This window comes from Rhynchophorus ferrugineus, unplaced genomic scaffold (assembly GCF_030347505.1).
Source record: "Rhynchophorus ferrugineus isolate W39M unplaced genomic scaffold, kcgeb_rfMv2 rfM1, whole genome shotgun sequence".
Lineage (NCBI taxonomy): Eukaryota > Metazoa > Arthropoda > Insecta > Coleoptera > Curculionidae > Rhynchophorus > Rhynchophorus ferrugineus.
In genome coordinates this window covers 50437236-50452128 of record NW_027472580.1, presented here as the reverse complement: position 1 = coordinate 50452128, position 14893 = coordinate 50437236, and the positions used below count along the sequence as shown (strand labels likewise).

General features: G+C 30.1%; 1 protein-coding gene and 1 long non-coding RNA gene across 7 annotated transcripts in view; one reads left to right on the top strand and one right to left on the bottom strand.

Moving 5' to 3' along the window:
• The window catches only part of LOC143206937 (uncharacterized), a 194632-nt gene that overhangs the window by 6572 nt on the left and 173167 nt on the right, over positions 1-14893 (top strand). The window lies entirely within an intron of this gene.
• The window catches only part of bsk (mitogen-activated protein kinase dJNK), an 82325-nt gene that overhangs the window by 22540 nt on the left and 44892 nt on the right, over positions 1-14893 (bottom strand). For 5 of the 6 annotated variants that reach the window (XM_076419762.1, XM_076419764.1, XM_076419758.1 and 2 more), the window contains exon 3: positions 3822-3879. The exons of the other annotated variant lie outside the window; for it this stretch is intronic. Coding sequence is in view for 2 of the 5 variants with exons in the window: in XM_076419758.1 (XP_076275873.1) it covers positions 3822-3835 (14 nt within the window). In the remaining 3 variants the exon portion in view is untranslated. The remainder of the gene's footprint in view (positions 1-3821; positions 3880-14893) is intronic. 6 annotated transcript variants of the gene reach the window in all.

Sequence of the window (14893 nt, the reverse complement as noted above, 5' to 3'; positions counted from 1 at the left end):
AGAATAAGACTAATTAATTAAGATAATATTTTATACAGAAGATTGCTTAATGAAGTGATTTTCTACATGCCATGTATATATAATATAGACATAAGAAATACTTATTGCCAATAGGGCAGATAGTGGACTCACGAAGAGTAATAAAAAAAAATTCCTTTTTGATTTATATGAATTACAGAATTGCATATGATGGGAAAAAATATAGATAATTCAGGGCCCTCTCTCGCCCTAACAGTGGAAAAATACATATGAAACATGCCCTAACTTTACAATAAATATTCAAGCAATAGTATTCCAATTTACGACTTTCGTTTGTCTCTCATAAAAAGGTTACTAAAGGCTCCGTTCAAACCTACTTCCAGAGTGGTTATCAACGAACATGTTTTGAAAATACGAGAGGACAAGAATGCAGCAAAGGTTATGAGAAAGCAATATAAAAATTGTTATTTACAAAAAAAAGAAATACTTTTTATGTATGTAGTGCATGTCCTGGATATCCTGGTTACTGTTTAGACTGCGCAAAAATTAGTCATGAGTGACCTCTTGTTTATCTGAATAGGGATTTTATTTATTTTATGGGTTTTAGTGAAAATTTGTATAAACTTATGGTCGGTCGTTCATTTATTTCTACTGACTTCTCAATTTACTTGAATAGATATTTTGTAGTTGTAGTAACTTTTACTTAGTTATATTTTTCTTGTTTTTCTGCTGAATATTTTTTATCTTATTTTAGTACTTGATTCATTCCCATTATATATGTAATTTTGTTATGGTATAATAAATTATATCTTCTAATCAACAATGTATTTTCCTATTCTGTCCATTTTAATTCACTTCGTGCTCGCGCGTTATGCTGTCATCGGCAATCAGATTTGACTTCAGTGCCGATCACGCTCTAGAGCGTGACACAAAAAATACCTCAAACACACCTTAAAAACATTATTAGGAATATTTATTGTTGTAATTAGAAAAAACGTAGTTGGCTTCTAGGGTAAGTATTTGATCCCAGCTTAGTAATAACAAAATTTGTTGTTGGCAAATCGTAAAAAAAATTAAAACAGAAAATCTCATAACTACAAAACAACATTAAATAAACTATGAAATGATTTTTACGTTCTGTGCTATTTATGAAAAATTAAAAAATCGTATCACGAATTCTTCAAACTACACTACTGTAATCGAATAATAAGACAAAATCCGATATTATTGGTTATGGTTTCCTTTTGTCAAATTGAAATGTCAATAAGGCATGTTATTTGAGGGTTATGTGTTGTCTGTGTGAAACACATTATTCACTGAGGCTGGAATTGTGAGCCGATAACTCGTGATACCATAAAGTATTAGTTCTATAGAACTTTTTAATTGCCTAATTTAGCTCCGTTGGATTTCTGTTGAGAACCGATGAATGATTTGGTTGAAACCGAAAGATCATTTCATAAAGTGAATTCAACAACTACGAGAAAATAAATAACCCGTTTGAGTTCTATCTTAAAAACACAGTTATAAATCACTTTAGTACATTAGTTTCATTAGTACAATGTTTAATTATCGTCTTTATTTCTAATTAATTTCACACACAATGCTTTTGATAATATTTTGGTTTCCTATGGCGATATATTCATTCAATAATAATTAATTTAGCTTGTGGTTTTTCTTTATCTAGACATACTCGTACGTTTTTGAATGTTTTTTTACATATTGTGAATGACTAGATACAAGACAGAAATAATTAAGTACATTATATTAGGTAATAATAATAATCTAGGTTATTAATAATAATACTATATTAAACATGATTTTGAGCTGCTAAATTATTTTTGCGTGTTTTATTTCACGGCTTTATGATTAGATATATCAATTTGATTGAACGCCATTATATTTTACTGGAAGTATATAGGCTCTACCTTGCTATCTAAATTTTTGTTGATATTAATTTGCAAATAAAGCAAAAAAAAAAATGTAATTGATAAATAAGGAGTTAGTTCCGAAAGGTATGTATGACAACCAACAAGAAATTACAAAAATGTTTAAAAATAACAGGGAAGTTTGCAGGAAAAAATTTATGAACGAAGAGTATTACGATGACGTCGAATTTTTTTTAGTTTCAGTTGACATGTGCCTTACCAACTTTGTAACTTTCTGTTATTCGCAACCTTTTGTTTTAACTATAAAAGCGGGAGTTTTGTGATTTACTCGTACTGAAAATGGATATATTATAATAATTCTAAGCATAGAAAGTCCAGTGGGAACCACCAATATAAAACTCAACAATAACTGGAGATTGCTCCTGACTTCAAGTCAAGCATTTGAATCTTGTATTAAAGGAAAAATGTGTGGAATACTTCAACAGATACAACAAAATCTCGTATACATGTCCCAAAACTGAACAAAACGTGTTTGAAAATACTAAATGAGAAGTCCTAACCAACAGTTCGTATTTTCCAGATGTTGTTCCATCCGACTATTTCTTTCGATTAATAGTAAATGGGTCATCAGGACATGGCATGAATTAATTTCTGATAAAGAAAGATAAAGAGTTCTAAAACAAATTATCTTTTAAACTATGTGATAATTTGTTTATAAATTTTATAGACATTTTATATGATTCAGCTAGCGTCTGGAATGACTATAAAGATGTATATTCTTTTGTTTAACTTTATTCCTAGATTTCGATGTTGTTCAATCTATACTTTGAAAACTTACATTGTGCCATTTTTCTGTTTTGAAAGCGTTTAAATAAAATAAATTAATCTTTAATTCATTCATAAAGTTTGCTTAAAACCACTAGATTTATTAAATATTTTTACATTTTGAAAACTCTCTCACGTCATTATGATGTAACGAGATGTAGATGATATATACGATACGAGCTATATACGATATAAATATAATCTGTGGCTAAAAGCCGCAAACTACTTTAATAATTTTTTAATGTGATAATATTTTGGTTGACATATCAATTTAATTGAATATACATCTAGATAAAAACTAATAATATATGCCTTTATATAGTACTAGTAATTTTACATATTTGAATGTCTCTTTCATCGTTTCGTTCTCATGTCGATTACTTGAATATTCTCATAAACATAGTCTTGAATAGTCTTCTAAACTAAACTCGCACCTGTTGTCTTTCAAATAATGACCCATTACATAGCAACTAGTCGCATCGGATAGCAACGGTAGTGTTGGATAGATTCATCTAGTATATCAAGATATATTAATATTTCTTTAACAACCAAAACGTATAATTAACACATACAAAGTTAAAGACATTTTTTTGATTGATGGACTTTTTAAGGCGAAGAAGCGATATGATATGACTTTAAATAAGATGGCATTTGGTTGTACAATTTTAATAGGATGAGGGTAGATCGATATTTTTGAAAAAATCTATCAAACTGGTTTTCTCAATTAGGGACCATAATATATCATATTCTTAAAGTTTATGATTCCTAAAGCCTACCCACAGTGGGCGACAATTGTGCAGATCACCTCAGCCTTGTTATATCTTACAAATACATCTGTTAATGTCTAGTACATCTACAATTTCAATAAAAGCAAAAATTGGTGAAAATAATTTTTGCTTCTGTTGAAAATTTAGATGTACCAAAAATTAACAGATTTATTCCTATTTCTATATCAGATTGCTTGATAAAATGAATACTTCTCATGAACAGTTGGCATCAAAAACATCTTTAGTTACCCATATATCCCAAAAAGCGACAAACCAACGACAGAGATCGTGCTTTGATCTCACACGACAAAAAAGTGTTAAAGAAGCACCGATTAGTGTGATTTAAATCGATAATTCTACTCACCAAGAGCGCTGCATATTACGACAGATTCACGATGGTCGGGCAAAATTAAAATTAATCCCTGAAAACAAAAAAACCTTGTTAGTTCATTTTTAAACCTTGATAATCATCTACGTCTATTGAATGCAATGAACAGGTTCAATTGAGTAATTTAGTGAAAAATAATGTGCGGAACAGTTGAAGAATTATTACAATAATCGAATATAAATTGTTTTGAATAAAAAGTGAGTTAGGTTTGTTACTGGGATTGATATTATCGTAATTTATAATGCGTTGCTGGATATGGTAATAGTGTCAAATTAATTCGCAATATCAAATTATGTCAGTTAAAGGCTCGCTCTTTTGGGTATACAGAAAATTTTTAGATTAACATAAGTCTTCAGGAAACACTAACGGTACGTTATTTATATCCGAATTTGTGAGTAACAATTAAAAAAACAATATAATTTTTTTAAATATATTTTAAAGTCTTCTTTTACCAACTATGGGTTTATCTGGACTGGGCCTAAAGTTTAACGTGGGCTCCGAACCACGGTCCTCAGCATTAAGCCTACCTACTGACGAGTGACCAACTTTAGAAATCATCCCAGAAGACATCCGGTCTTACCCAGCCTGGTTACTGGCGTGACTGGGATCATTTTCCTTGTCGGATTTTACACTCTTGCCTAGAACATTCACAAATTTTAAAATAATATAATTCTGCATTATCTATAATTTGCGGATGCTTCGAATAGTAGTATTAATTATTTTATGTTTTTTTTTTACTATAAATATGTTATAATGCTTATTTGCGTTTCGGCGATTGTAGTCGTTATGAAGTGAAAATAGACAAAAACAAATACGTTTTTAGTAGTTTAAAATGCCCTATTTATTCCAACAAAGAGGAATTTATATACATTAATGAAAAGTAAACATATGTTTTCAAGCGTATTTACTTTAATTCTGAGGGTTGGATTGTACGAGCCGTTTGGTTGGATCTTTCACCTTTAAAAGGCCGGACACATACACTGACGTATTCTATACTTAAAATTTCTTATCCTAAAAACTATATATAGTAGTTAATATAATAGTTTGAGTGAAAATTGTATATATATCTTAATTTTAATTAAAAGTAAGAGTTAATTTTTACAACATGGATTACGAACATCTTTCAGTGGCATAAATAATATTAGTATGTATTAATGTTTCTAATTAACAACAAATGTTTAATAGAATGTACTTCATTATTTTTTTACGTCTTAGTCAAAATAAAGATGCTTCAGGAATTGCTTCAAATACTAAAGTGTATTTATTTATATTGGGGAATACAAAAACATGTAGTTTTATATCCATTCATGATATCGTCGATAATATGAAAGCAGTTTGATAAGTCAGTGATTTCTTGAATTTTCCGAGCAGTAATTTTAAACATATCATTGCTGGCGTCAACTGTCATTTATTAATAGTATCTGGCAGACACTGATAGCAGACAACCTTTCGAATTTTAGCAAAAGTAAAAAAAAATTGAGTGCTGATTTTGATAATTGTTTTTACACAAAAAATTATTACTTAGACCATAGAAAGACTATCATAAATATTATGGAGACTCTGTTCTCGGAATCGTCAGCTTGACCAAAATGGGTCCTCACGCCAAAAATCGTCGATAAAATCAATGGAATATTGGGCTATCGGAGAATGAGTGAACTGAAAGTGACCGAATCTGTAGGCATCTCAACTGAGTGTGGCCTTTCAAAAAAAAAAAAAATGAAAGCCAAATTGTGTGCGTTTGGTGACCACAGCTTTTTGGGATGAACGCGGCGTATTCATATCGATTATTTTCAAAAGCGTAAATCACCAACAAATATTATTCAGCGCTCTTGGACAAATTTGATTTTTTTCATATATCTACCATTTATTTGATATATCTATCTCTTGTTACCAACGAGGGTCTATCTGTACTGGACTTATTGTTTAACGCGGGCTCCGAACCACGGTTCTCGACATTAAGCGTACCGACTGGCCAGTGACCAACTTAGAGATCATACCAGAAGACATCAGGTTTTACCCAACCTGGTTACTAGCGTGACTGGGATGATTATTCGTTGTCGGATTTTCCACTATTGTCTATAAAGACATTTACAATTACAATCACATACATTCATGCCCCAGCAGGATTCGAATCCGTAACTATCGCAACAGCAAGAAGACCGTCCTGTCGCCTTAAGCACTGTGCCAGTAAGCCGGCATTTTTAATATTAATTGGAAATAAAACGACCGCACTTAGCGAAGAACAAGTGTTGTTCTGTTTAGACAATTTACGGGTGCATAGTCAGCGTTGCAAAAAATATATATAAATTAGGCTACGAATTGCTACACTGTCGAGCATATTTCCCAGATTGGGCTCACCGCTACCTTCTACTGTTTCAAAACCTGAAGAAAGGGTTAGTAAAAGATTCGGGTCGAAGGCCATCATTGAAACAAACACCTATTTTGAGTGTCTTGAGAAGACTTATTACTTCGAAGAAGTAAAATAATTGGAAAAACCCTAAACTAAATTGAGTTAACAGGGGATCATGGCGAATTTTTTTTTGTAATATTATTTGGATTTAAAATTAATTAATTTAGGAGTTAGTGAAATTATAGTATTTTCGTTTTAAAGGTATTTGTGAGGTACAATTTACTTGTGCTCGAAACTGAACCTGCTGATGAAATATGGATAAAACATTACGAAATAAGGTTACATTTTATTGTGATCTACAGTTAGTTTAGCATTAGTATACAGAATTCAATAGTCAAATATTACATACTATACAAATCATTATAATGGGTTGAGGAAAAAGTATTCTATTCTTAATGTTTTAAAGCGAAATCCAGGTGCTATAACTATAAAATATGCGCCGTTTTGATCGATGGCTTTTTGTCATGATTCTGGTAAAATCATAATTAGGTAACTGTAAAACTTCCCCGATATTTGGACCAAATTATCTTCAAAGTATTTTTTGAAGTTACATTTAAACAATGCAGAGATCGACCCAAATGGTATTGAGACCGGGGAAATCTCTAAATTTTTGTCGGATAACTAAAAAAAATGTGTGGTTTAGCATTATTGTAATGGAATACAAGGATTTTCCAGATCAATATTTTTGGCCGTTTTTTTAATTAGCTTGCTTTGTGTCTTCTTATTGCATCCAGCCTTATGTAAATGGTTCAAAACAGTTTTATGGTCGATGCTTACCGCCGTGGCAATATCGCGAGTTGAAATATGTCGATGATATACCTCGATAATTTTAGGAATTTTATCAACATCTTCAATTATTGGGTGGTTCGGGTGAGGTCCATCTTTAACGTAGAAATTTTCCTAACGAAAACAAATTTGTTTGGCTTCACCATAAACATCATATCATTGTCCCTGACCCATAACTTTGCGAACTTAAAAAAATAATTATTCAATTTAAATCTATTTATTAATAACGTTGTTAAGAAAACGCTTTAATTTAAAGAAACTTCCATTAATTTCTGGGTTTCTTTGTTTTTAGGACAATTCTGGAAAAGCTAAAGTATTTTTAAGAATTAATTTAGTTCACTTTATGAAGATTGGTATCATTTATAAAGTATCAAAAACGAAATAGTAAATAAACTTTTGCTTGCTTTTTGGCGTTAAATATTTCCGGTAGATAGGAGGGGGAGGAGAAGGGAGAACTCTAAATGAGAAAACAGCCCAGAGCTGAAATGGGAAGACCTAAATACCGAGTTTATTTATGGGGACGTTCTGAAAGGACAGTTTTAATATGGACAGGGGTTGAAGGGAAGGGGAGTGCGAATTCCCCGCCAGGACAAAAACGGAGAAAATTGAGCGGGGAACTTAGCGAAAGCATACTGATATCTGGTTAATTTTTTAACAAACGCTACAAAATTAAACAGCACTGAAGCGGAAATAATTCTTTGGGAAGGTTTGCGACAGTTTATAGATGGGGACATAGTTTTGTTAAAAGTATTTTAGAAATTTTTTGGTTGAAATAATTTGAATACGGAAGAATAATCATCATAGAATAACATATTACATAGAAGGTAGAATCGAACTAAATTATTATGCGTGTTCAAATTGAGCGTTAAAGCCAAGTAGTTATAAAAAGCAGAACTTCTATCAAGGAATTTCCAATATGATGATGTCCGGCCATATGTTGCAAAATCCATAAAAAATATAGATCGTTTCGCATTTAGTAATGTTGGGAACTGTTGACTGAAAAGGATTGTCGACTGTTTAGTAATCGACTACTCTTTACTATGGACTGTTTCAGTTGCTTCTTTCAATTCATTACCTTATTTGACTTGTTTTAATCGTGACTAGTCCACTCGACTGTTTCCATTTTTTTTGGTCGATAGTTCCTAACTATTTAGAAATTATCCGTCAAACTGTTACATTTTTTTTAATACAAAAGGAATTTTCATTTGTAAATGACCGTAAATATTAGCGATTACTTAATAAAGTACTAATAGTTAAAAAAATAATTTGTGGGAAACGATATTTACCAATTAAAAAGATCTACATTACCCGCAAAGAATATTTTTGGAGAATTGCTTTTTGTTTTTCAGAATTTTGACGGATTGTTGTAACAAGCTGAGGGAAATTATTCTCAAATTTTCTAAAATAAGTTTTAAATACATCATACATAGAGAGAAATATAACATAAATGCAATAAATTAAATTTATTAGCCCATGAATCAATTATACCATCAGACAAGTTTGAATTTATGGAAGTAAACTGTAGAAAACTTCTAGCAATTTCAAAACTTATAGTTTTGGTGCTAAGTACGATAAATAAGTACATAACTCATTTATTGCCATTGTAATAAAATAATTGACTTAATATCAATATTACTTCATAGTTATATGTCAAATATGTATGTACAAAGTACTAAACTACAAGTGAGGGGTGACTGCTTCTCTTTTTGATAAATTGAACTGCCCTTACTTTATTATCTTGGCGTGAAATAAACGCTATAAATCAAAATAAAATTCATTAGATGAAGCAAAACGTTTTTGTTAACGGTCTGTCATCGATCTTCGTACAGAAACTATTTCTCATCGTGTGTCATAATGTAATCGAGAAACAGGTTGTTTTTTTGTCAATTGACGTCCAAGTATCTATTGATTTTGATCAATGGCTTTTCTTGAGATGTTGATAATGGTAGTTCTCGCCAAGTTTTGCTATTATTTTGTTGGTTATTTAACTGCAAAATGAGGTAACCTGATGGCTTCTTTTAATTCAATTAATTTGTATTATTTAAAACTGAAAAAAGTTTTAAATGGTTAATAAATATTGATATACGGTGTGTGGTTTTTTATATAAATTATATGTTATAAGAATACACGCCATTTTCGGATATATTTACATTACTATTCTTTATTTTGCGTTTCTTGTTAATATTCATAATTAAACTTCTAGTTCAACATAATTTCAAATGCCAAAAGAAGAAAAATGTTGCAATAACGCCCTTTGGAATATAATTTATAAAATCTGTTCTGCTAAAATCGAAATTATTTTGTTGTTAATTAATACAAGGGCAGTATGATAAATCACTAAATGCATCACTGCTGCCCTCAACTGCTACCTATATGTATTCTATGATTGCCACAATTTCTTGAAATGCATTTGGTGTCATTCATATCAATTATATCTTGAAAAGGGTAAAATATTACCGACCAGTATTATTTAGAGGTTTTGAGAAGATTTTATACTGTTGCCGGTTCGAATCTCGCTCGGGCATGGTCGTAAGTTTATGTTAATGATTGTTAAATATTTGTGAATGTTCTAGGCAAGACTGTAAAATTCGACAAGGAAAATGATCCCAGTCACGCCAGTAACCAGGCTGGGTAAGACCGGATGTCTTCTGGGACGATTTCTAAAGTTGGTTACTCGCCAGTCGGTAGGCTTAATGCTTTTAGGCCCAGTCCAGATAAACTCATAGTTGGTAAAAGGAGACTTTAAAATATATCTTCAATCAATTAATAGAATGGAACATATCGGCATTAATAAAATCGAATTTAATTGAAAATAATTGTGGTAATTTAGCGTTTACGTATATTTAAATACAGTTTATTTAATACACTGTATATTACTATACTACAAAATATGATATATTAACCAATCATTTATAAAACAACCGCTATAATAACTAATGGAAGAAATATATAATAACATTTTAGTCGGCCAATACCAATTAGGTCGTCGTTGCAATGTAATCGATATATCTGCATCACTAAATCAACTACGGTATATACGAACTTGACGTTTACGATAACAAGTCACTAACGACCTATTTAAGATTAGTGTAATAAGTTTGTCAGCATATCCTGAACCAAAATTGGATATACCGGACGAGTTTAAACTAGGAACCGGTTTAATTATTACCACTTCGCTGTAACATCGAGCATTCAGTAATTTTTAATATATCCTTTGTAAATCTCTCTAATTTTTATATTTGTTTCCTTACATTTTAATATATTTGGGGCTTTCATTTGAATTGTTGATGAGTCGCCAATTTAATGTACCTACTATTATTTAAGAATATATTAAGTCTTACCCATCCTGATACGATTATCGATGAGTTATAAATCGACAAACGTTGTTTTTGCGCTTTGCTTGTTTTGATAAATTTCAAATAATTACTTAATATTTATAAATACTCTGATTGAAAATGCCGAAGCCATGTTGTTAGTCAGTTATTCGAATAGGAAAGAAAGACTCTTGCCAGTAAAATGCGTTGGACAGGTAAGTGTTGGATATTATTAAATATTAAGCTCTTGCAGTTTTATCGCAAATATTTTTTTAGCATGTTGCATAAACATGATAAAATACAATTATTTTAAAGGAAACTGTTAGCCTGAAAAGTATCTATAGAAAACTTATGATAGGTGATTAGGGATATGCAGCTCTTTGAGGAATGTGAATTATCCCTTCATACATTGTTACAGAACATATTATTTAAATAGTGTAAAGATAACCCAAGTTGAGTTGTTCAAGAGTAATAAACGATTATTTTATTTTAACATTATTTCGGTTTAATGGATATTCCAGGCATTGCTTTTAAAATTATATAATAAAATCAATGAAGACTTATTATTTCAATTTGTGTATCTAGAGGATACTTTTATATTTAAAAAAGAAACGTTGGACCAACAAACTTTTTGCAACAGGTTAAAAAAGATACACAGTAGATGACTGAATAATATGGTCACAATGTATTATGTCTTTCTTCCTAACACTGCATATTTTGACTGAAATGAAAATTATTATTAATATTATCAAGAACAATCTACACAGGTGATAACAGAAGAAACCAAGGAGAAATACAGTGAATCAAAATGATTTGATAAGGAAACATTGCAATGAAGGAAACAAGAACTAAATGTAAAACGGTGTAAAGTTGCTCTCTAATTAAAGTAAAATACATTACTTGGATATACAATTGTTAATTATATGGATTAGATCTTCAGGAGATAACACTACATAATAAACGAGCATAAAATTCTACTCATATGTGGTGTGCAAAGGAATTAAATGTAAATATAATAAAACAACAACTCTAACCTACAAACTGTAGTTTAAATCCATCGATTATTTATATATGCGTTAGACGTACTATAATATTAAAGTAAATTATATTTCTTAATATTATTTTACTTAAATTAGAATTCTGTTATAAGTCAAAATGAAGTAAAACTCAAAGTTGATGCGGCAACATTGCAATGCTGTGACGTTATAAATTTAGATGATGTGAGTTCACTGTTTTATTGATCGCACTACATATAATGGAACTAAATTAAAAAATATTTTTCACAGATGATTGAAGATAAAAAATTAAAAAACTTTTTCAAAGCCAAAAAAAAACAAGTAATATAAAACGGATCAACAATTTCAGAATTCGGAGGATCAAAGGATACTTCTCACAGACCCAAAGGAGAAAAAACTGAGTAAAAAGAAACATTGGGATTTACCAAACTGGCCCTGGCAGTTTTAACGTAAACGGACATGAAGGTCTTTCAGATAAAAGCCTTCTTTCAGGTAAATAATCCTAGATATCGTTTGTTTTTTTAGATAAAAATTAATGTATAACAGAATATATATATATATATATATATATAGAAATAAAATAATGGAAATAATGTTAAAATAAAATACTCGTTTATTGCTCTTGAACAACTCAACTTAAAGGAAATATTAAAAATCATCAGGTGGATTTTGGTCTTAAAATATTTCGGGTAAATGCGGTAAATATCGTATCGATTTTAAATTATTCAATTAATCTATCCCTTATAGATTTCCAGTATTTAACGTGTAAACAAATAAGAATCAACACTTAAGTTTTTCAATAGGGATGTTTGATGTTTATCAGTTGGGTTTACACCCAATAATTCATGCATTTACTTATTATGCATTTTGTCAGTGTAAAAGTTATAGTGTCAGTTATAAAAATATCAATTTCAACTCGACATCTAGTTGTAAGCTTCCATAAGTGTTTAAGAGATTTTGGAAGTGAATTTCATCAAATCAAAAATGAAAATAGAATATTAAACAAAACTATTGAAGATGAGACTGCATATAATATCGGAATTAGGGTGGGAGGTACTGGAACACCCTTCCCTCCACAGTCCGGATTTATCAGCCAGCAATTACCACATGTTTGGATCACTGAAAGTAGCCCCCGGAGGTCAAGGATTTAAAACCGACGACGAGGTAGAGGAGTTCGTGCGCATATGGCTAGCCGAATTACTCAGGGAATTATTTTCAAGGATACCGACAACAAAAAATTTCCGGAAATATGGATAAAATGCGTAACTAATGAGGGGAAATACCTAGAAAAACTGTACATTTCTGTAAATTTTTTCAGTAGTAAATAAACGCGTCAGAATATTTGTCTCGATCATATTTGGACCACCCTCATATGATTAACATTAATTTCATACTTTCTATGTTAATTTATTTTTATTATAACTTATTATTGTAAACCACCAAGTTCATCATTCAGTACTAATCTAATCTTGTTTAACTTTGAATAAGGCTTTTTTGTATTTTTTTTTCAGGACCGGAACTTGTTTACGATCTCGTTGACTGTTATTTGTTATACGTACTGAACGGTTACTTATTAGAATGTTAATATAATACTATTATTCCGTAGTAATTAACATTTTTATACGTAGCAATTTTGTTAGTAGGTTGTAATTTTAAACATGACATAATACTAAGAACCACTATTTCAACAATTCTAAAATTCTTAATGAATGAATGATTAATTATATTAAAGTTTTGATTACTACTTGTTCAGATGTATGGCTGGTTACGAAATACTGAAGATACGCGAATATGGATGGATAATTGGATGTTGCCAGAAAGATTGGAAAAAGTTGTAGAAAATAATGGAAATAACTATCTAGCTCTTGGACGGTAAGAGCAAAATTAGGAAGAAATCTTACTAACATAGCTAGATTAATAATTCATCCTAATATATAACAAATTAATAAAAAATTACAAACAAGCAAGTAGAACAAGATAAAATATTTTAATTCGTCCGGAAGCGTACTGAAACGGTATAAGTTTAAACAGGTCATTAAAACGGATCTTTAAACATATCAAAGTTGGAGTTCATGTATGAGCAACAAAGAACAAAAAGTCGTAAAAATAGCTAATGGGGATGTTGTTGCAACTACTGGCTTTTCGCTCCTTTTGTCATGTTGTCGCCCTTTGTAACAAGGGCCTTAAATTAGTTTTTCCTCCCTTGAAGTTTCTTTTTCTTACGGGCCCCCCTGGCCATCTGTTATTCGGGCAATTAGGGAAGCCAACTTCACAGAAAAGACAGGGTGAAAAAACAGAGAAAAGAACTTGTTTTTTACGCTATTATTTCCAAATCGTTTGGTAAAAAAAAGAAACAGAAAGTGACTGGAGAGGTCAAAGGAATGTAATACGATAAAAATATATAGGTTTTAGTGTTTTTATTGAAAAATTTTTTACTTAATTTCTGCAGTCTTAATAATTCATACAATCTATTATGATTCAAATATAAACATACATTTTTGTTTTATGTGTTTTATTTATTTTGAGTAGAAATATTTCCTTTAGCATTTTAGGAGCCAACAAAATAAATTGCTAAATAAAAAATATTTTTAACAAAAAATATTGAGCCGACTTGAATGGAACTCACTAAAAATTAAATAATAATCAAACTTAGAATTCTAATACAAAAAAAACATTTTAAAATAAAATATGTACCTAATAATCGTTATAATAACTAAATAATAATAAATAAAAACATTATTTAACCTATCTACTACACTTATTTTCTATTCTAATATATATACACACAATTTAACTTAATACCTACCTAAACCTATTTATCTATTTACAATATTATTTCAACTTCTACAAAGTGATCACTTTGAAGTCGGTGCCCAGCAACAAATTAGATTTGTTTTGTTCCTAATTTCGTTTTATGTATATGTCACAAAATTATATTATAAGGTTTTTATTTATCTTTATTTAGTTATTACAACGATTATTAGGTACATATTTTATTTTAAAATGTTTTTTTTTGTGTTTAAAATCTAAGTTTGATTATTTTAACATTTTTAGTGAGTTCCTTATTTATTTTTTGAAGTCGATTCATTTTTTTTTGTTAAAAATATTCTATTTTCCTCTTTTTAATGTTACATTTTTTATAACATCTTTATTAGATACGCTTAGTACAATCTTAATTTACAATTAATTTATTAGTACGTTTCCTATGTAGTTGAATTAATTCACAAGCAAGACGTGTGCGAGAAAATACATCAATATGTATTCCTCATTTATTAAATTATAATAACTTATAGCTATAGTTTACACATTTTTAGTGTTAGATATTTACTCAATAAATTACGCAGTTATTTTACTTAATATTACAATTGGTAGGCCAAATAAAGGTGCAGCCCGTATGGGGAGAAATAGGAATAAAGGTGCGCTTCAAGCCCCCGGATCAGCTACCTAGTCTAGGTGATTTAACAAATGTTCTAACTGAACAACTGTTGTTATTACTGTGTTGTTATAAAATTTATTGTCCAC